Source organism: Danio rerio, chromosome 4 (assembly GCF_052040795.2).
Source record: "Danio rerio strain M-AB ecotype USA chromosome 4, GRCz13ab, whole genome shotgun sequence".
NCBI lineage: Eukaryota > Metazoa > Chordata > Actinopteri > Cypriniformes > Danionidae > Danio > Danio rerio.
This window is the reverse complement of record NC_141024.2, coordinates 13,652,617-13,677,189: the sequence shown is the minus strand read 5'-3', so window position 1 is coordinate 13,677,189 and position 24,573 is coordinate 13,652,617. Positions and strand designations below refer to the sequence as shown.

At 35.5% G+C, this 24,573-nt stretch overlaps 1 protein-coding gene and 1 long non-coding RNA gene across 54 annotated transcripts in view; both read left to right on the top strand.

Moving 5' to 3' along the window:
* grip1 (glutamate receptor interacting protein 1) overlaps positions 1–24,573 on the top strand; it is a 359,454-nt gene that overhangs the window by 260,563 nt on the left and 74,318 nt on the right. For 31 of the 53 annotated variants that reach the window (XM_087246961.1, XM_087246953.1, XM_087246951.1 and 28 more), the window contains 3 exons: positions 12,278–12,425; positions 13,144–13,313; positions 21,429–21,572. In XM_087246961.1, the coding sequence (XP_087103087.1) occupies positions 12,278–12,425; positions 13,144–13,313; positions 21,429–21,572 (462 nt within the window). The remainder of the gene's footprint in view (positions 1–12,277; positions 12,426–13,143; positions 13,314–21,428; positions 21,573–24,573) is intronic. The other 22 variants (XM_087246975.1, XM_087246973.1, XM_087246969.1 and 19 more) reach the window with 1 other exon arrangement.
* LOC147844662 (uncharacterized) lies at positions 1,105–5,225 on the top strand. The gene is made up of 3 exons (XR_015482903.1): positions 1,105–2,806; positions 2,932–3,258; positions 3,908–5,225. It is a non-coding gene; the product is annotated as an uncharacterized LOC147844662 (long non-coding RNA).

The window sequence follows — 24,573 nt, the reverse complement described above, 5'->3', positions numbered from 1 at the left end:
TTAGGGAATGCATTTCCATAAAATATAATAAACACATTTTAAACATAATTTAATACAATAGTGCTTTAAGGTGCTTCATGGTTTTCTGGAGAGTCTAACACATAGGTCTCAAACTGGATTCCTGGAGGGCCGCAGCTCTGCACAGTTTTGCTCCAACCCTAATCAAACACAGCTGATCCAACTTATCAAGGCGTTCAAGACTACTAGAGACTATTAAGCAGGTGTGGGTTGGAGCTGGTTTGAGCTAAACAATGCAGTGCTATGGAGCTAAAATATCAATACCTGTAAAAACAAAAGTCTCATCATTTTATAGTTTTAACGGTTTTGATGCACTTTAAATGTTGACTACTGTAGTCTTCATTATAGAAATAATTGAATGCAATTAATCTTATCATTTCTTGTGGCCAAATTTACTTGAAATCTTTCATAGTCGTAGCCCTAAAAATCTCACAATAATATGGTTAAACTTTGCATGTGTTCTGTGTTTTCTGGATAATTATAATCCCCACTTGATATAGCAGATCTTGTGATGTGACTATTGCAAATTCACACATTGCTTATGATATCGATGCTGAAATTATATACTGTGCTGGCCTTTTTTTCAATGTCATTGATTTAGATTAGGAAACAGGGAATTTTATTTACAATTACGTGTTGCTGCCTTAATAAAATATACAGTTTTATAGTGAAGTTTTATTAATTAATTTGGAGTCTTTATTTAGTAACCCTTATTAAAAATAAGAACAACCCAACAGTTAATTTGTCCATACTTTACCAAAAATTAAGGCGAAACAACCCAGCATTTTTAGAGTCGAATAACTCCCCTAGTAAATACTTGTTAAATAACTCTTATTATAGTATTATAAGAGCATTCGTAGACTTTTACATCAAGAAAAGTAGAATAAATATACTTATCAGTCTGTTCTATAATAAATAAAGCTCTGGTTGATACGAACACTAGTAGTACTATTAATACTAATTAATATAATTCTAATACAGCATTCATAATAATATATACTTTACTATACTATACTATATGATATACAGTTGAAGTCAGAATTTATTAGCCCCCCTTTGATATTTTTTTTCTTTTTTTAATTTTTAAAATGATGTTTAACAGAGAAGGTAAATTTTCACAGTATGTCTGATAATAGTTTTTTTTCTGGAGAAAGTTTTATTTGTTTTATTTTTATATTTATTAGAATAAAAGCTGTTTTAATTTTTTTTAAAATCATTTTAAGGTCAAAATTATTAGCCCCTTTAAGCTGTATATTTTTTGATAGTCTACAAAAAACCCATCGTTTTACAATAAGTTGCCTAATTACACTAACCTGCCTAGTCAACCTAATTAATTAACCTAGCTAAGCCTTTAAATGTCACTTTAAGCTGTATAGAAGTGTCATCATGACAAAGAAAAAATAAATCAGTTATTAGAAATGAGTTATTAAAACTATTATGTTTAGAAATGTGTTGAAAAAATCTTCTCTCCGTTAAACAGAAAATGGGGAAAAAATAAAAGGGGGCTAATAATTCTGATTTTAACTGTATATAATCCTTATACAGCATTAATACACTTATAACTTATATACAGTAGATGACATAGTTAAAAAAGTTACTTTTAGTCAACAGAGTGTTTAAAGAGCATCGTGATTTTTATTTTGGTTGTAGTCACAGTTATGTTAATGTTTTTCCAGTTCTACATAATAGCAGTGACTTTGCCAAGCAGGGGCGTGATTATGGGCCCTTTGTGGTTTGTTGAAGACCATTTTTGCTGTTGTTTTCTGAATGTTGAAGCTTAATTGTCCTTGCCGGAAGACCATTGCAGTATTGTAAACACATCGACTGAAAACAGCAATTACAGAATGTAGCATTTTAGCAATTTTCAAAAAGTACCGAGCAATTATTCCATGTTATCCAGCTCTCGAATGTCAATATATTTGTGTAGCATTTGTAAATGTCAAGGAAATCATGCTGTGGATAATGACAGAGTGCCAAAGAGCTGAATGAGGTGCATGAAACACACAAGAAAGAAGATGGCAGCGTGTGAGCTGAACTGAAATGAAAAAGGAAATTCTCAAAGATTTCAAGTCGCCCTCGGCTGTAACTCATCTTTCCGATGTTGTTGTGTTGGGTTCTGATCCGGAAGTGATAGATTCTCTTTCTGCTGTGCCCACTGGAAGGATACTTGAAAAGGCACACCCTGCTTCACTGCACTAATACGCCCTCAGTCCAGACAGCATTAAACAATAACTACCTACAGTGCTTGTTCGACTGTGCTTTTGGTCAGGGCACTTTTCTTCTCCGTTTATGACTTGCTGTGTAACCGAAAAACTATTTTGTTCTGGATTTTTTTTTTTTTTTTCCAAAGTAAAGCTTTTTCTCGCCATCTAAAACAACTGACCCTTTACAAGACCTAACCCGCCTGGCCTTGCTATGGTCCACAAGTTTTTGGCTTCAGCCACAATGCTTCAAGTGTCAAACTGTTCACACCCTGGGGACATAATGAATCATTTCTTGAAGACTATCGTGCATAAAACAAAACCAAGATTGAAGCCATAGTTTACAGATCACAAGGTAAAACTGAATGACTTGGAAAATGAGAATGAGCCCCTGTTTACACTAATGCGTTTACGTTTTAAAATGCATAAGTTTTGCTACGGTTACGCCATCCGTCCACATGACGCAGGAGTTTTCGAGTGCTGAAAATGGAGCGTTTTGGAAACGCTGAAGAGGCCATTTTTATTCTAAAACACTGCTGCTCCATCTCAGTGTGGATAGGGGAAAACGGATACATCTGAACACGGAGGCTGGGCTGCCGACATTCGCCTCTCTGATTGGGGCTTTTCCTCAATATTAAGTAGCCCACACACAGTTCAGTCCTGCATTCTCTCCTTGTAAGTTCAGACTTCGCAAGTTTGATATGGAAAACAGGCTCCCGAGGACATGTTGAGTAAATCTTCAAAGGGAACAGTGTATTTTCTAAACTTATTCGCATCATCCTGGATACGTACGCTGTTTCACTTTCTTAACAATAAAATGATAACATGATATAAGGAACTGCCTATTTTCATTTTGACATTAACAACCTAACAGACAGCTGAAATGTTGAGGCGTCGTGCTGCATATACGAGCGTCATCTTCACTGTATGCATATTTATAACAAAACAGAGCCTATAACATTTCTGCCTCCTTTCATTTTTATTGAAAATACGAAACATACCCTTTCTTTTAAAAATCAATGACGGCCCTTATAAAAGTGTATTTAATTCAATTCAATTCAGCTTTATTTGTATAGCGCTTTTACAATGTAGATTGTGTCAAAGCAGCTTCACATAAATGGTCATAGTAACTGGAACAGTGTGGTTCAGGTTTTAGTGTTTAAGTTCAGTTCAGTTCAGTTTAGCTCAGTTCAGTGTGATTTAATCATTACTGAGAGTTCAAACACTGAAGAGTAAATTCATCGATGCGTAGCTCTACCAATCCTGAACCATGCGAGGCAGTGGCGACAGCGGAGAGGGAAAAAAAACTTCACCTGATGGAAGTGAAGAAAAAAAACCTTGAGAGAACCAGACTGAGTTGGGCACAACCATTTTTAAAAAATCTCCAATGCAAAGTTTGCAATTGTTCAATTGTTTTAAATTGGGTAAATTTGCTGTGTTGACCAACAGAATGGTGTTTTGTTTGAAAAGATTTGTGTTTCATACAGTACAATTACATTAGTTTTAATTATTGATCTTTCTTTTTTTTTTTTTGCTATGTGACAGAAGCTAAACAACATTTTAAGCAAAGCAATTTGTGCTGTTAGTTAATTCATGAAGGAATAATTCTTTGGAGTTTGATCTTTTAATCTTTTAAATGAATCATTTAAATCATTTAAACTGGTTCACAAAAACAATTTGATAACAAGTAATGTACAATAAGTTTATACATTATAGGAAATAAAGAACAACAATCGGTCAATATACAGAATGTACATGGTAACATTAAATATTAACTTATCTCTGTGCTCAGCCAAAACACGTGAACAAGTAATAGATTTAAAAGACCAAAGTCGGGGAATATGTTGTTAGATAAAGACAACAAGATGAATTGAATATCAAGTTTAACAAATATAGTGAGATTGGAACAGAGGTAGATTCTTGATGAACAGTCTGACGAGCACAGCTCTCATCTGGCTAGATATGTTGCAGCGCATGCCAGAGTGTGTGTGTGTGGTCACTTGATGTGCGTTTTCAGTGGTGTGGTGTAGACGGAGAGCTGTTCAGAAATGCTGGGTGAAACGCTAGTGTGGACGCGGATCGTTTTCATTCTAGTTTTAAAACTAAAACGTACTAGTGTAAACGGGGCCTTAGGTGAACCCAGATGATCAACACATTTAAAATTTCTAGATTAAAAGCAAACAAAGACAGCATTCTGAAAAGTGCGTAAAGGGTGTACTTTAATTTGTGCATACAATAAGAACTACTATAAATAGTGTTTCTGAAGAAAACAAGGTGCCACATTTGTTTATACACAACTTCCTGAAACTGATATTATTGACAAGAGCAGGCTTGAATTCTGTATATTCCCCCCCAAAAAAAAAAAAATGTGTATCTACTTTCTGTGCTGTGTGAGCATGTTCATACATTTTCAAATTCAAGTTCTGAAGGGTTTGTTTGCCAGAAAAAAATGCAGATAGTGATGCAAGACATAGTATCTATGATGGTCAGATTTTCTGTCTTCATACTGTATTTTTGCACACCTCACATTCTTTGTTTGCCTTATCAGTTTTCCTGCTCGTTGTTCATTGGTGCATAAGACACTGCTAGTGTTGAGAAGTCATGAATCAGCTCCTTTAAACAGTCTAATTCAGTTAACTGGCTCAAAAAATGATTCAGCATTTCTTGTACAACATTACATACTGATCCGTTAAGAAGTACACTTTTCAATATCAGCTTGCTCATCACAACGCAAGAAATCTGCTGTTCATAAAACTAATTACAGAACAGATGTGTCAAACTCTAAAAGAGATGATTCTCAGATCACTGAATCAACTAATCAGAATCATTCACTCCAATTCATGAGTGAGTTGTCAAATTGTTTTTGTGAACCAGTTTAAATGATTCATTTAAAAGATCAAACTCCAAAGAATTATTCCTTCATGAATTAACTAACAGCACAAATTGCTATGCTTAAAATGTTGTTTAGCTTCTGTCACATAGCAAAAAAAAAAAAAAAAAAAGAAAGATCAATAATTAAAACTAATGTAATTGTACTGTATGAAACACAAATCTTTTCAAACAAAACACCGTTCTGTTGGTCAACACAGCAAATTTACCCAATTTAAAACAATTGAACAATTGCAAACTCTGCATTGGAGATTTTTTGGGACATTCCCAATTGTATGAATCCCTATTAAAATGACTGGGTTAAAAAAAATAGATAGATAGATAGATAGATAGATAGATAGATAGATAGATAGATAGATAGATAGATAGATAGATAGATAGATAGATAGATAGATAGATAGATAGATAGATAGATAGATAGATAGATAGATAGATAGATAGATAGATAGATAGATAGATAGATAGATAGATAGATAGATAGATAGATAGATAGATAGATAGATAGATTTCTGTATACATCCAATATAATAACTATTATACTCCAAATACTGTATATTAACAGTATATATCCACAAATACAGTCAGTAAGAGACCAAATCCATAAAAAACCTTTGATTCTCAGTGAGTGGCTACAGAGATTTTTTCATATCTCATTTGCAGAATATTGAGCATTATCTCATCTCTTTGACGCACTCACCATTTGCCTTGCTTTACTGTCAACCCAACAATCTCCCGCAGAGGAGTTGAAGTGGAGCTCTGCACCAGTGGACACATGCAGTAATGAGGTTTGATTAAAAGTAACCACCAGAGACCAAGAATGCATTGTGCATTCATCATAATTTACAGCCGCCCTTCCTCCCATTGCCACATGCTCCTCCAGCCTTTTACAGCAACACAGGTGCTCCTAGAGCTCCTCTATCATCCCCTCATCAGCACGATGTGCTTAACGGTGGCATGTTAATCACCAAGCCTCTGTCACCTCGATGGCACCCATGTGATTGAACAATTTCCCCACCCCTGGCTTTATTAATGGATAGTCTGTTCCTCCCTGTTTAGCTGGTGTCAGGTGAGTCTGAAAAGCTTGGCAGGAAGGTGAAGGTGGAAATCAGGGGCTGGAAATGGGGCTTTAATCATCATCTGCTGTCATGGCTGGTCAATGAGATCCCTTGGATCTCATTTACCATGTTTAGCGATCCCTCACCTTCCCTAGAGATGTGCAGTTTGGTCATTTCGTCTACCTAGATATACTCAGCAGGCAATTTTCAGATCACATTTTCTTTATCCAACCAGATTACAATGTTATAACTCAGCTTACCTTTATAACAAATCCATTTTTTACATTTGTGAATAAAGTTTTAGGGCTCTTAATCATTGATAAATGATTTACCATTGCAAATGGCAATATCTCAAGGCACAAACATCCTTTTTGTAACCTTCACCCTGTCTCCTCCTTGATGGTAGTATGAGCTGCAATCTCATCTTACCTCAAACTCTTTCATTTGGTCTCAATTTTCAGTTCAGATCTTCTCAGTTCAGTTACACTGCAATATAACATCCAAACACATTCATATCAAATTTCCCTTGGTACATTTGCATGTACTTAAAGAACATTTTCCATTGCTTAAGGCTTTAAAACAATCACAAATGACACAGATTCCCAATTTCATCACAAAGGCATACAGTCACTTTCTGTAACCTTCACTCTGTCTGATGGTGGAATGAGCTGCAGTCCCTTCTTACATCACACTCCCTTTCTGTCTGAAAGTTTAAGTTCAGGTCTCTATCCAGACAGATAGCAATGTATCATCTAAAACACCTTAACAATCAATAAATTTCTGTATATTTACATGTAAAGACTCTTTAAATTAAAGTGTATAGCAAGTAGTGTTGTTAGTTCCACGATGATTCGATTACGATCATAATAATTGTGGAACCAACATCACTACTTGCTATACACTTTATATACACATATAATCCTTTTTAACAACACACTTTACATGCCAATTTGCACATAACAGCGGCACATATTTGTTTATATTTTGTTTATATTTTTGTTTTGTTTATACACATTTGTGGCACACTTTGTATATTTGCATTCACTACTTACTTCTATTTTTAAAATATATTTATTATCGTTTTTTTGTCCTGTCTTTTGTAATTCTGTTGCACTGTAGAAGTTCTGTCACGAAAACAAATAGCTTGTATGTGTGAACATACCTGGCAATAAAGCTCTTTCTGATTCTGATTTTGATTCTAAAACTATCAAAAATGACACAATCTCTCATATTTGAGGTACAAGGAGACTTTCTGTAAGCTTCACCTCTCTTTGCTCCTCCCTTATGGAATGATCTGCAATCTCTCATCATCACAAACCCTCAGCACAAAACACAATGCTAGTGATGAGATGTGAGTCTTTTTTTGTCTCTATTGGACAGTTATTTCAAAGATGTAGTTTAAAAAAAATTCAACATTTTAAGCACACCACTGGGGACTCATGCATTGTACCATAAACCTCCACTATATGGATTTTGTCTGCTAGGGTACCCTGCAGCTGTCTTTACCAGCCAACTTTCAATTCAGCTATTCTCTGTCCAATCACAAGGCAGTGTACAACCCAACATGCCATCATAAATCAGTTCCTGCACAATAAAACAATCACAAGTGTCACAATTCTTTATATAGTTCGAGGCAGTTTTCAAAACCTACAGTATATCCTCACTGCCAACATTTCTCCTCAACTCACACTCTCTCTCTTCCTTATAAATCCTCCAACTCACCTCAATATGGTCACAGTACATGTTCATTGGTGCAAGAGACAGTGTTAGTGATGAGAAGTCTGACTTGTTTCTGTGAATCAGCTCTTTTGAACAGTATAATTCAATGAAGTGCTTTAAGAAAAAAAAGATTCAGCATATCTTGTGTACTGATGCATTATGAGGTAATCTTTTAGCAACCTCTCCTCCGATCAGTTTGTCACTTTTTCTAAAATATGAATCAAAGGGGAATTTACTAAAACACTCACCATACTGTAATGCAGTTCATCAGGGCTATTTTATTAGTTTGTCATGGGGGCATCAGCATCCCAAGCGAAGGACCGGAGAGATATGACTTGCTATATGAGTGATGATGCAACTGCATATAAGAGCTCATATGCTGTATTTTTGCTCCTTAAGACATCCATGCTGGCTTTTTCTACATTAAAATGTTAATACACTGTATTTTGAGACTAAATAATATCAGTGCATTGTACAATAGACTTTTTGTTTTTTTACAACCATTCAAACGTTGTATTTCAGAGCACAGCAAAAGCAGGGCAGTGCATTAAGTAGGCTTCTTCTACATTCAGACACATTTATATGTTATGTTTTGTACTGCATGACAACTAGGGATGCAACAATTGTAGATTTTTGTTGTACGATTATATAGTTTGAAGAATAATCATGGTTTTAGGGTTATCATATCTAATGTAAATTCAAGCTTTATATTAGGTAAGTAGCTATTTAGATTAACTGTTGTTGCCATCTGCGTTCATACATGCATAATCATAGTCTTACATATCTTTTGTTTACATTGCACTGAAAGGCACGCACAGCTCTCACCGTCAGATGTGCCTGGAAAGCCGCGAGCGTGTTGCTCCGCTTGTGCACGCTTATTGTCATATATTCTTACATTAGAAACAAGAAACTTGCAAGCGGAAAAAGACGTGATATGGAAATAGCTGCTGCTATAGTTAATCCAGTGTGCGTGTGTATTAGCCCTCGTGTACAAGCTTGGAACTTGTAACTAGCGCACAGTTCGCAACTTGCCATAACTTTGTTAAATTGCAGCAGTTTCATTTCGTTCCATGCTACAGAAATGCAACTTAGAGAAGACTTTATGATTTATTAACTGTAACGATTTAAAGCGCAGTTAATAGTTAAATTGGCTAATTGTTGCATCTCTGTCAACGATATCAGTGCATTGTACAAAAGGCCTTTCCTACAAACATATGCAAATGTTTTTGGCTGCCCATGCCACTCGCTTCTGGTAACTCACACTCTGTGCAACCTTCAACTGCAGCTCATGCTCTATTAAACAGAGCACGTCACTCCATAACTATAGCGGCTGTTTTTCGACTGAACTAAATTTAATTTTGATGTTTCGGTCACACTGTTTGGAGGGCCAGAACAAATTGTCTCGCGTGCCGGGTTCGGCCTGCGGGCCACCAATTGAATAGCCCTACAGTATGTCCTTTCATCTATTTAGATATTGGGAATTCATGTAGCTTGATTGGTAGAGCATTGCATTTATGAAGCAAAACAGCGACGGGCTTGATTACAACCATTATTACAAATCAATTCGTGTGTAGTTAATGGACACTTGATCAATGGTAAATGCCTTAAATCAATTACAAGTGACACATTTTCTAATGTTTGATGTACAAAACACTGAAGCAAGCTTCCAACCATCCATATAATCTATTGAGAGTATCACATTTATCAAAGAACAGCTAAAACTGCACACACACACACCCTTTCATTCATTCCTCTCAAGGTTGCCTTCCAATCTATATGTCTAATAAAAGTGCCATTGTATACATTATTTGCCCTGTAACGAATGGCTGTTGTTCCCCTTTTGTCACTTTGGTTGCAAGAATCTGCTAAATGCATAAATGGAAGTCTACAATGTCACCATCCAAGCTTTCTGTTCAACACACTGGCACATGTTTGAGTGTTTAAAGAGCTGTTTTAAAGACAGCATCTTTCAGACTAGCGCCGGAATTTCCCAAATACGCTGGCATTTTGCGATGGCAGTAAGCGTGTTTACTGTGAATATGGAGAGGAAGTTGACACACCTGACAGCCGACATCTGTACACTCGCTCTAACTAAAAACCGGCTGCTCCTTCTGTCCGCTCGACACAACAGCAGGAGCTATTTCTCTTTGTAATGGGCGTCAAGTGAAATCAGTGTGTGTTGGGAACAGGCTGGAAGAGCGGACGCGTGACACGTGTTTACGTGTAGCGGTTTCCACCACACTCTGAAGACGTATGGTGTAATCAGGTCTTTTAGTGCAGCCCATTACTAAACTGAGATGTTAAATTACTTCCATTACACTTTAACAGGTCCAACCGCAGCCGCTCGCCCTCATTCACATTAATGAGATGTGTGTACATGTGTGTGTGTGTGGGTGTAAAGCTGCCATTCGCAATTCTTTGCTAGGTATTTGCACGTATAGGCCACACTTACAAATGTATGTAATTTCATTTCATTAGAGGTAAAAGTGCACATCAGCAGTGGCATAGAAGCAATTGTTAGATGCATGAAGTCGGTCATGAAAGATTACGCAGGTGATGAAGCAGTCAAACCATTATTGAATTCACTGTACATTGGTGCTGTAGTGCCATCAAAAAGAAACAAATATGAAGATCTTAATCGTATAATGTTACAAAAGAAAGTAAATATTTTCTGAAAATAAAAAAACTCATGACTAATAAGTACAAAGTCTTATAACACTGTAGCACATAATTTCAAAAGAAATTATTATATATGATATTTTAAGAAAAAATAGATATGTTTTGGTCTCATTGCTCTAACATTTTGAGAAAATAAACCTGATCAAGGTCATTTAAAAAACAATACTACTTCAAATGTCATAATGTTGTTTAATCGAATTTAGAAGAGAAATGCCTTGCAATAATATTGAGAGAAAAAATACTATAATTTAATAATGCTTTATAATAGTAGTCTGACTGTTTTTTTTTTTTTTTATTAGTATTCTGACAGGAAAATACATAAATTACATGCAGCCTCTTTATTGTCTTAATTCGGACTATTATTTTAATATTACTTATTTTATTTATTTGTATTTTCATTAGTATCATTAATTTGGTTTGATCATCGTTGCACTTTTTTGTGATATCAAATGAACAGTATATATATATATATATATATATATATATATATATATATATATATATATATACAACAGTTCTGTCTGGTTCTCAAAACTGATTGGCTCTATATCAGCACTGGTGGAAGCACTAAGGCACTCGGCCTGCGGCCTCGTACCAACGCACGCCTCCCACCAGTGCCGATATACAGCCATATCGCACTGCTACTCATGTGATATTGCTCATATATGGCATCTGAAATGTTCTTCTAGTATTAGCATTTTTCTCAGGCTCCTTGATTCAGTAATTTCACTTTTATGGCAAAGAATTGGTTATTTTCAACGCTTTTAACAAGAATTAACTGAACATAAACATAAAAGGCTGTGAATAATGCTCATTGTAAAATAAAATTAAAGATGACACTTTGAGGTATAAAATATATATATATATATATATATATATATATATATATATATATATATATATATATATATATATATATATATATATATATATATATATATATTCAATTTAGGCTATGTATTTTGGTGCACTTAGACAAAACAGATTTATTAAACAGATATATTTATTCAAACAACATTTTAGTCACCAAACATATGTAGAAATTGAAAGATATCACAATTAAGTTCAAGCAAAATATTGCAAAAAATTACAACCTACAAAATTTCAGCTATTGCTTTTTCCATTTTTTGCTTCACTTGATGTTTCCTCTTTTAAAAATTTGTATTTAATATTTATCTATAACATATAAATTTGGGTGTACTAGTTTTTGGACTATTATCGTAAGTTATTTTGTTAGATAAGCTCCAGATCTGGCTTCAGTACTGACTAATCTATATGTATATGCACAAATAAAATATTGTATAGCTTCCTATTAAAGATATGATTTTATAAGAGTGGTGTACTTATATATGCTATATATAGGTATGTATGTATGAGTGAAGGAAATTATAGTTGGTCTGTTGGTTTGTTTTCTAGTCAAAGCTTAAATGTGTTACTGTATATCACATCCCAGTCTTCATCTTACATCATGGACTGTGTCCATGCTATAAAGGTTATTAGCATCTGCAAAGGATGCCAGCTAAGCATATAAGATAAACCTAAATACATCCTGAACAATTTCAGGCCACAATTTTAGTTTCCTCTTCATCCAATTTCTGCAGTTTAAACTTAACCGACGCTCTGATTTGCACAGCTAAAACAAAAAGTCAAGCTCTGCCATAGTTTATTACCCTCTTTAAACCTCTGTAATGTCCATTTTATGACCATCTTTTACAGATTCTGTAGCCACTGCTTCAGGCCCGCTGCTGGTGGAGGTGGCCAAGTCAATGGGCTCCAGCTTAGGTCTGGCTCTCTCTACCTCCATGTACTGCAATAAGCAGGTCATCATCATCGACAAGGTCAAACCAGCCAGCATCGCTGATAGGTAATTACAGCTGCGATCATTTCCCACATGCAGAAGAAGGCGACCGCTTGGGTTCTTTATGAAAGAAGCATCATTGCTCATCATGTTTCCATTGTTCTGTGAGCCCGATCAATGCGTCAAGAGGAAAGAAATGTATGCTGCAGAAACCTGATGCCCGCTTGTGGAATTTTCAAAGTTTGAAATGCATAAAGCTTAGCAACTAATTATAGAAATTCAATAACTCATCTAGCCTTCATGCCAGCAGAAAGGCCCGGAACAATAATAAGGATGGCGGAGTGCTGAGCAAGTGAAAACCTTTCCATCAGAACAGATTAACACTTTGAAGATGATTCAAGAGTTTGCTCTTGGGGAAACATTGCGAGGGAATTATTAATACATCTTATAAATCTTTTTATCGACAGGGTGCCAGTTTAGGTGCCCAGTGTGCAGCTATTGGCTTCAAAGCAATGTTTCTGATGATAAATTCAATCTAACAATATTTTTTTAGTAACTGACATAAATACTCTCTAGAACTAACTTGCTTTACTTTTCTAAAACATCTAAATATATATAGTTAAACAGATTTACTGTTTATTATATGCATTTATGTAATGAATATTCAGTAGCATTTATTTTAGGTAATCAATAATGTTTGCTTTAGTGTGAGGAATTAATCACATTATATATGATTAATTTAAAATAATGCATGCTATAAATCTGAATGTCGTTGTGTTTGTAGGTGTGGTGCTCTGCATGCAGGTGATCACATCCTATCGGTGGACGGCACAAGTATGGAGTATTGCACACTGGCCGAGGCCACCCAGCTGCTAGCTAGCGCTTCAGAACATGTCAAAATGGAGATTTTGCCGCACCACCAAACACGACTGGCTCTCAAGGGCCCTGAACATGGTAAGACACCATCGATTTCAGTTGGAATGATATAGTAGTGGTAATTCACTCTGGATTCTCACTTGATTTTTGCAATGATTTGACCCTTTTTTAGGGCTAATTCACAAAGAATGCATCGAGATTTGGATGTAACGGTCATGCATATCCATCAAAAGCATGTGTACATTGAAATACAATGAAAAAGAAGTGTATTGGAATTGAAAAACTTTGTTCGTTACGTTGACCTTTTATTCATTATTATTATTATTATTATTATTACTATTTTTATTATTATTTTTATTATTATTAATTTCTTATTACTATTTATCAGAGTTGTGACAGCATATTGTTTAATACAACATGTAGGCTAAAATACTATTTTCAAGGAGTGGACCTTAAAGGCTTAATGAAGTGATGCAGATGTGGAGAATTAATCCCCATTTATTTAGTCCAGTTTTACTCTTTCAGAAGTTTATTTTTGGTCCCATTATTGCGAGCTATTCTCTGAAATTGTACATCTTGGCTCTTTGGAGATATCTGACATCCCCTTAACGAGTTAATCGATGCTGAAAGTGATGCCATATGCATAATTGATGCCTAACATAATTCCTGCATGCCTTTGATATCAGTCCTGTAGTTCCACGATACAATACAAAACATCTTTTATTGTAAGCAGCTGTGTCTGGTCTACATGACTGTTATCTTAATATTTAAGCATTTTTACTGTAGAAATATCTGTTCTGCAGAGAAGGCTGTGCAAGGATAGGGCATCTTGCCTCCTGTCTCAAGTTGTCAGAGGTTACGTGTTGTTCAAGTGTTTCTTCTTATCACCTGACAGGTTATTATTAAGCTGTGTGCCAGCAACTGCTATGATAACAAGAGTTGACGTCAAAGTTTAGTGCAGCGATGATTATCCCAGAGAATACGTCCTCGTGACATCCAATGTGTGCCCTGTCACATCTTATCAGGAGGACAATGCTAACATTCAACACCAGAGACAAAAGCTTGAGCACTGCTGTTCTTCCTGATAGGGCTGGATTTATACCACCAAGATGCGAAAGGCCTCACTGGAACAGAATGGCCAGACCAGAGCCATATTTAAAACCACAAATGAGACTTTTGAGTAGACCTAAAAAAAAAGCCAAAAAAAAAAAACTGTAAAACACATGAAACACCCTAGGAAAAACATAGTAACAATTTAAAAACCTTCAGAATCTCTTATAGAAACACACTGGTAACCATCCAACTGCAGGTTTGAGTAGGTCACATGCGGGTGTTCAGGCTGGCCCATGGGATCAATGCGGAGACTTGTCTGTCACTGTGGTCTCTCCTCCATGACCACCACAGCATCTGCTCAGGATACGGCCTGGTCCAGGATTATGGATACCTTGGCATCATCACAGGTCTTGGATTGCATCAATGGTGCTGCACCAATCCGCCTGTCCATCTCACGTTCCATCCTTCAAAACCCCAAGATACTTAAACTAAAATTATTAACAGAATTGGTCACAAGGGGCAGCCCTGCAGGAGTGTAAAATGCACTAGAAACAAGTCTGACTTATTGCCGGCAATGCGAACCAGACTCATACTCTGTTCATACAGGCACGAAACAGCCTTTAACAGAGCACCTCTGACCCCATATTTCTCAAGCACCCTTCACAGAATGCCATGAGGGACACGGTCGAATGCCTTCTCCAAGTCCACGAAACACATGTGGACTGGTTGGGCATACTCCCATGAACCCTCGAGCACCCTGGTGAGGGTATAGCGCTGGTCCAGTGTAACACGACCTAGACAAAAACTGCATTGTTCCTCCTGGATCTCTGGTTTAACCGTCGACCGGATTCTCCTCTCCAGTACCCTTGCATAGTCTTTCCCCAGGAGGCTGAGGAGTGTGATCCCCTAGTTGAAGCACACCCTCCGGTCCCCCTTCCTAAAAATTACTATAGTATAACTATAGTCTTTTAATAATAGAATTATTAATAATAATAATAATAATAATAGTAATAATTTATTCTTTTATAGCACCTTTAAAACTTAATTCTCAAAGTGCTTTAGACAACAACAAAAAAAAAACAGATATAAAACAGTTTAGAATAACACATTGAATCATTCAGGCTAAAACATTCACAATTGATAAAACATTCAAACATCTAGAAAGATAAGCCAAAAATGCACACCTCATGAATAGGCAAGTGTAAAGTAGTGAGTTTTCAAGGACGATTTAAACCATTTATAAGATTCAAGATTTAAAAGTGTCTAATGTCATGGGGAAGAGATCGGTAAATGAGTAACACCTGCTTTTGTTGGATGTTATATACTATAATAAGTTTCTATTTAATAAAGCTTATTATTTGCAGTAAATAAGTTAACTGAACTGAACAAATATAAGATGACAAAGATAAGATTGACTTGGTTAATTAAGTTGCTTCGATTTAAAAATGAAAATTGCACAAATAGCTTAGATGTAGCTAAGCTACTTTTGCCAAGTAGCTTTTAGCCTAGCTTACTATATTTCCCAGAGGGTAGCTATTAGAGAAGTCAAGCTACATTTTAAGTAGAGTAGTTAATAGCTTGGCTCACTACATTTATCAAGTAGCTTGCCTAACACTGAACATAGCATAGTAGCATGTTTGAAAAGCAACCAAATAGTAATATTCTAAAATAAATAAATAAATTACAAGTCACATCCAAGCCACTAAAAGAAATCATGATAAAAAAATGAAACCTCAGGACTTTTTTCTTGAAAAGGAGCTTTTGCCATGTTTCAAACGACAAAAAAAGAGGTCAGAAGAACACAACCTATATGTTCTGTTCTGCTCTGCCTTTCAACCGAGCACAAACCCCCCCCCTATTGATAAATTAGAATTATTCTGCTGAACATTCGCAAGGTCAGTGGCTGAATGACCTTTAAGCTATGAACTTAATAAAAATGTGGAATAAAGCCTGGGCCCTGGGAACATAAATAATCGCAGACCCGCGCAGCATACTAATGCTCCCCATAACATGCTGTCGTAGGGCTTTTCGCAGCCCCGGTATTAGAAAACAATGAAGTGACCCGCAGGTCAGCTGGTAGGAGGTGTCTTGATTGGCTCTTAAGGAAAGGAAATTGAGTTTAGAGCACCATCCAAACACATTGACTATCCCATGCTCACTCACTGGTTCTGTGAAGACTGTCAGGCTTCGGGCATTACTATGCAGCGGCACGTCCACTATGCAGTGCGCGCACACAGACGTGGACTCTATTTCCCCAGCTAAAGCAGATTTAGTGCAGTGAAGCGTTCTGTACTAACACAGATCTAAATGCCAGGCACTGTGAAATTCCAGACAGCTGGCTAATGTCGGAAACGTCACTGCACAGACAGCTGGATGACACCGCCACGCACGTCTGCTTCACACATACATACACACTCTAGCTTGTCATCGCCGTGTTTGTGCATTCACAACAGAACGCTGGTGAGCTTCCATAAGCGCCTGTGTGTGTCACGGTGAAACATCTGAATGTGCTGATGAAAACATAAATATTGTTATTCTTCCAGTCTGCTTGCTTCCGAGGGGAACACTGAACAGAATGTTTAAGCCTGGCTAGTATGTGCATGTTTGTTTGTTTGTTGTAGTATGTATTGTGTGAATAGCATATTACCTAGGGCTGCACGATATATCATCTCAGCATCGATATTGCAATGTGATCATTCCCAATTGCAGGACATGCAGAGCTGGGTTTGTATTATAATTCATCATTCGCTTGTGTTCTTGAGGCTTGTGATTGCATAATGATTTCAAACGCATCTCGGCATAAGAAATTGTACAGTTTGTAACAATAACGCCTAATTTGATTGAATAATTATGTTTATTTTATTATTATTCAATTACTGTACCTCATTACTATTAAACTAGTAAGATTGTATATTCTTCTTTATTTATTTATAGATTGCTGATTAGATTCTATGGAGATGCATTTACATAACAGAATCATCCCAGTCAATCTAACAATCTAAATTCTTTCCCAATTAAAATATTAAGTCTTCTGGTGAAATTGTATTCATGTTGCAATATACAGTTGAACTATTAGCCCTTGAGTTTTTTTTTTCTCCCCAATTTCTGTTTAACGGAGTGATTTTTTCAACACATTTCTAAACATAATAGTTTTAATAACTCATTTCTAATAACATTTATTTTATCTTTGCCATGATGACAGTAAATATTTTTTTACTAGATATTTTTCAAGACACTTCTACTGCTTAAAGTGACATTTAAAGGCTTAACTAGGTTAATTAGGTTAACTAGGCAGGTTAGGGTAATTAGGCAAGCTATTGTGTAACGATGGTTTGTTCTGTAGACTGTAGATCGGAAAAAAATATAGCTTAAAGGGGCTAATAGTTTTGTCCGTAAAATGGTGTTTAAGAAATTAAAAACTGTTTTTATTCTAGCTAAAATAAAACAAATAAGACTTTCTCCAGAAGAAAAAATATTATTAGACAAAATTTGAACATTTCCTTGCTCTGTTAAACATAGTTTGAGAAATATTTAAAAAAGAAAAAAAATTCAAAGCGGGGCTAATAATTCTGACTTCAACTGTATATTGCAGAATAAAAATATATATATTGCAATATTACATTTTTTTCAATATCAGCAGTCCTAATATTACCGTACATATACTGTTCATACAACATTTATTAGATTTGTTTACTTGAATTACCTACTACACTTCTATAATATGTATTAAACTATTTACAAACCACATTAATCAATTTATAGAGAAACTTACACGTGTTTATAGAAATTTATTTGAATTTATATCATATTTCTCTACTAATTAATTTGTTTATATTGAACTTTTTGCAGTTTTTAATCATTTTAATTATTATGTATACCTATAAACATAAAATTAATGTTGAATTATATATGTATTATTATTAGTAGTAATTTAATAATACATTAATTTATATGAGAGCTGTATCAACCAAATTATACATTTAAATTGCTTTAAATTCTAAGTTTAAAAATGATATATAGCACATCAAGAAGTAAATATGCCAGTATTATATAATATAATATAATATAATATAATATTATATTATATTATATTATATTATATTATATTATATTATATTATATTATATTATATTATATTATATTATATTATATTATATTATATTATATTATGTTATATTATATTATATTATATTATGTTATATTATATTATAAACATAAGAACTAAAACATCCTAGAATATGTGTTTATTTTTATTGTTTAAACTATGCATATTTTACTATTAATATTATAACTTATATGATAAATAATTTATACATTTATTTATTTATAGCATTTTACAATTTCCAAAAATGAATACAATTTGAATGAAAAACACATTTATCTTATATATGGCAAGAAATGACATTATAATTGTATTTATTTTCACCTTTTGCTTTTAAAAAATATGCTTTTCTACTGTACTTGTTAGGGATGCATGATATTGAAAAAAATGTCATTGCAATATTTTTTATCTGCGATATGAATATAATTTAACAGGATATCTATTTTGAAAAAACTGATTATTTTGTAGGGGAGTGCATCTGCATAAAATATACAAAATTATATCATTTAAAGCACAGATGAAAACAATAGAACAAAGATAGAAATTAAATAAACAACATTATGTGTTTTGGGGGAGTCTAACAGTACACTCTTAGAAATAAAGGTACACAAGCTGTTACTGGGGTGGTTCCTTTTCAAAAGGTACAAATTTGTACCTAAAAGGTCCATATTAAAACCTCAAGGGTACATATTAGTACCTAAAAAGTACAAAAGTGTTCCCCTTAAAGTTTTTAGGTACTAATATATACTTGTGGGGTACCAATATGGACCCTTTAAGTACAAATGTGTACCTTTTGAAAAACTACCACCCCAGTGACAGCTCGTGTACCTTTATTTCTAAGAGTATATTGACATATAAAAAATGTCATAATCAAATGTAAAATAACAGCATCTTCTTTTTATAAATATATAATTTACATAATTTTTCTTCTATGTTGAATCATATAAACCCAATCAGTTGATTCTTATCTAATTGATAAAGCAGAAAACAGTATAATGGCTTGTGTCCAAATGGTTTAAATGAACTTGAAATGTCTTGAGCTTCTGTGATGTGACAGATTCACACATTGCGATATCAATGCTGAATCGATATATCATGCAGCCCTAGTACTCGTTCTTTCCAGCCTGTATGCTTCTGTGTCTGAAATTGTTTTATAATGTTCTACAAAATAATCCTTGAAATAATTGTTATCATAATTATTTTAAATTGTTGACACCTTTACATGCACACATTATTAAAAGACTGCAAACACTGTTAATATTTTCATTTGCACCTTCCCCTCTATGACTCACGAACCACTCTTTTTATATCTCACCGACACATACACGCATACATAATTGCAGAAGTAATGGCTCTCATCAGTCCAGGCCTGATTACCTGGATGGATTCTTCACTGTCTTTGACTCTATGCTTCTGTTTGATGCTATCATGATGATGGATCCCTGCTCTCATTCCCTACACAAAAACACCGTCCTCCTTCCCCTTTCACAGCCACTGCCCTCTAGTTTGCCCCTTTTTTCCCCTTCTCTTTTTCTGCTTTTGTACTCATTCTTTCCAGCCCATGTGCTTGTGTGTCTGAAAGCACAGCAAACATGGTGCTAAAATTAACTGTGAAACAGAAAGAAGCCAGAATAGAAAATGATCAATGCAGGTGTCCAGAGTTGCTCTCCTTGGAGGACGCTTTGTGGGGGAGAACTAGCTTCTGGTTAAGACCTTGCTATGTGAATGTTTCTTTGTGCTTGCTACTATAACTAAAAAAAATCTGTCTGCTTGTCCACCGTGAACAAGCCAAAGTCTCAGAAGATGTTGTTAGGGAGACTGCAGGTGCAGTTTTTTTGGTGATGTTTGCATTTTTTGTGGCATTGATTGCTTTTACCTGGAACATGACTTTAAGAGGGTAATTTAATCAACTAGTTTTGTTTTTTCTTGTCTCACTTTGTTGTCCTGTTTTTGTTGTGTTTTTGCATTTTTTGTTTGTTTTGTTTTTTAGATGTTTTTCCTGTTTAGAATTGTTTTTAGTTTACTTTTTGTCTTGTTTTTGTTGATTCTGTCTTAAACATTCAGTTTTTCTTCTTTATTTTTTTATTTTTTTAGCTTTTTTTGTATTGTTTCGTGTTTTTATCTGTTTTATATTTTGTTTATAGTTTTTGTTCTCATTTGTTTAGTTTTCCTTGAACAATGTCCTATGTATAAAAACATTCTTCAGTACATCTTGTCTTTTTTATGGACAAAAAATTGGATCTGTATGATTCTTCACTTTTGAGTGTACACTCCCTGACAAAAGTCTTTTCGCCTATCCAAGTTTTAAGAACAACAAATAATAACTAGATAATATCAGAAGTGGCTTATGAAAGGCAAAGGCAAATATGATCATGCCTTGATGTTAAATAATTTAATTAGGACAGTAAGGTCTAACTTTATCTTACACCAGACATGCTTAATAATGTTCATGTCTGGTGACTGGGCTGGCCAGTCCTGGAGCACCTTGATCTTGCTTTCAGGAACTTTGATGTGGAGGCTGAAGTATGAGAAGGAGCGCTATCCTGCTGAAGAATTTGCCCTCTCCTGTGGTTTGTTATGTAATGGGCAGCACAAATGTCTTGATACCTCAGGCTGTTGATGTTGCCATCCACTCTCGCATGCCCCCATACTGAATCTTGGGTCCATGCGGGTTCAAATAGGTCTTCTGTGGTATTTGTGATGATTGGGATGCAATTCAACAGATTCTGCCACTTTTCTAAATGATCAACTTAAAGTCAAGTTATTATTTGTTGTTCTTAACACTAGGATCAATGGCAAGACTTTTGTCTGGTAGTGAAAATGTGAAATGTTTAATATTTTTATTGTTGTGCTAATAAATAAAACCCTGCTAGAAAGTAGACTGCTAAATAAATATTTCAAACACGATTTCATTAATCATGTTTAACAGTAATGGTTTTGCCCCAGGGTTAACCACAGCTTGAAAAGCTTTAAAACTGTCTGTCCTACATGTTTGTTCCTGCTCACCTCCTCCCTTTCTCTCCTCTCTGTGTGCTCAGTCAAGGTGCAAAGGAGTACCCGGCCATTGCCCTGGGAATCCGGAACCAACAACAACAGCAACTTCCTTCCCTATCAACACTATAACACCTACCACCCCGACCAGTCCCACAGCCAGGCCAAGAAAACCTCTCCAAGCAACCCCCGTAATGTTTCTTCCCTTTTTCCTTCATCCTCATGTGTCCCTCCTTGTCTATCATTAATATTAGAGAGAAAAAGATTCATTCCATTATTTTGTGAAGTTTATTTATAAGCTAATTTCGAGAGGATCACGTGCTTATGATTGTTCTCAGCTGTTCCAGTATTAGCTCATGATCGATTATCCAATCAGATGTTTCCTAACTCACCATAAATAACAAGAGTTTTCTTATCTCAATATGTTCATCTTGAAGAAATTCCCCCACCCACCCTTACTTTCCCTTCTTTCCATATGGGCGACACGGCGGCCCAGTGACTAGCACTGTTGCCTCATAGCAAGAATGCCTCTGCTTTAAGTCCCTACTAAACCAGATAATATTTCTGTGTGGATTTTCGCTTGTTCTCCCTGTGCTCGTGTGAGTTTTTCCCAGGTTCCCCAGTTTCCTCCCACAGTCCAAATAACATGCACTCTAAGTAAATTGAACCCACAAAATTGATACCATAGTCAATCTCTTAGCGAGTACACCTATCCTCAGTCATCCATATCCATCTTTTAGCTACAATTATGTCGGGGGAGTTCATTGAGATCTACCTGAGCTCAAACTCCCCTCGAACAGGAGGGAGCCCAGTGCTCGGGGATCTCACAAGCTCAGAGCTTTCTCCCGGGACAGCATGCCAAACAAGCTTTTATTATCAATCATCAGCAAAGTATGAACTCTTGAAATGGGTTGTGGTTGTGTGTGTGTTCATTGTTTAACAAAAAGTCAAGGTATAATATCTTAAAACAGACCTTTTGATGGTAATCAATTACAGGAAAACATACTTGAGCCTCACATCATACCTGTCAACATTGGGATGTAAAAATACGGAATACGCTTAAGTTGAAAATAAAATGAAAGGTAAAATAAAATAAAAATTAGCCTGTTAAAATCAATGACTTATTCAGAAATTAATTAAGTATGTGAGAAAATAAACACTCTTTTAATTTAATTTAGTTATGTTATTTAGTGAAGAGTGGCGAATCTTTCATTTTTAACCACTGTTTTGTTTGAGAACAGAGGTCCAATCCACAAATCTATAATGAAAGCATTAGATTACTTTAGTAACTGTTCATGCTAATTTAAGACAAAATTATTAGTGCTTATAATAAACCAAGCAGGACGGACATGTTTACATAGCCTACTGTATTTCAAGTGTATTTGTCTGTTTGAAACACCCAAATCACAAAGTGTCCACTTTCACTCCTCTTCAAATCGCGTGTACAGAAGCTGATCTGGGAAATGTGTGTTTAAAAAAAACACTTGAGCATCACATATGGAATCCCATGTTTTAAAATGCCACACTTGGAACACTTGTGAAAAATGTGGTACACTATTAGTACATATATGGAATGTTGGTGGAACCCTTGGAGCACTTGTGAAAATTATGGAACACACAAGGAACATGTGAGTGGATGCATTGGACACTGGTGGAACATAAATGGAACAGAATGGATCATACATTTCTGGGGTTTGGAATATATTCATGTGGGGGGAATTTTTCCAAAACCATGTTTCATGTGTTTTCCCATGTGATCCAAGTCTATTTCATGTGTGTTCCATATTTTCCACATCTTTTTCGTTTTATGTGTTCCAAATCTGTTTTGTTATTGTGGTTTCAGTTTCATGTCTGTTTTGCATCTTTTACATGTTTTTTTGGCATTCCATGTGTGTTCCACATGTGATATATTATGTCATTGCAACGTTGCCAAGTTAAGAGGGCACATCATGATACAATCAAGTACGATGCAATCCTGGATTAACATCTATGTTGATCCTGGAACATCATTTTTGTTCGAAAATGTAATCCATACTTATTTTCTACCCCTAAACCCAACCATAACTGTACATTATTCCCAAAATCAGAGCGGACAAATGGTGGGATAACAATCATGTAGGAGTGCATAAGCTTAACCATTACCCTACACTTAACATAAACGGTAAACATATCCCTTAATTCTGATTGGCTGATAGGAATGTTGTTCCAGGATCAACAGATGTAAATCCAGGAACATGTCCTACTTGGTAAAATCAGGTTGGTGGCTCAGGAGAAGCCAATGTCTGTGAGAATACTGTATCTAAAGCTGAAGATACAATATGTAAACATTCTTAAATGATGATTGTTATCATTATTTACCCACAGATATACTTTATGTATGTATTCATGCGTTTAATTAACTGTAAGTGGCTCTTGAACTAATTTAAACAGTTTGCATTGCAAGCTGATCATGCATTTTCAGCCAGAGGTTCTCTTAATGCACACATTTTTGCAGAATATAGAACCTAGACATTTAAGCTTTACACTAGACAGCAATGTGGTGTGGAATACAGGATTGTATTCTTTAGAATGTCTCATTTGATAAAGCAGTTTTTGTTTTTGTCTTTTTTACTGCGCTTTTATTTGATCTCTTTGGAAAACAGAGCAGAACTAATTTGTTCCCCGGCTGTTTCCTTGTCTCTAAACTATGCTGAGGCTAAAGACTGTTTTTCTCTCTCTCCACTGCTCTCTTCCTCCGTATTATATCTGGCCTTTATTCTCCATCTGTGGGTGTAGCTGAGCTCTATTCTACCAGAGGCGATAGCACATTACGGCAAAGCTCAGAGTCACCGTACAAAGGCAGAGGAGCGCTGAGCCATTCAGTGTGGTTTTCTGTTGTGCAGAAGATACACAGTGAATCCAGAGGACATCTTTGTGGTGCCATTCTTTAGGGGATATGGAACATAATCCGTGTTAAGGAAGCAATATTGCACTATTGACATTCCAGCAACTCGACCTGATCGTTTCTCCCTGTGCGGTCATGGGTGAACTTCATGGTCTTCAAGTACATTCCTGGACGTGAAGTCAATGATAATTGAAATCCCGAGGTCATGGGCTTGCTCTCTAATTGGCTGATAAGATGGGGAGATTGTCACTTGCCACAAAAGCGCTCCTCATTTGTGTTTTTAGCTCATGCGTTTCCACTTTCAGCGG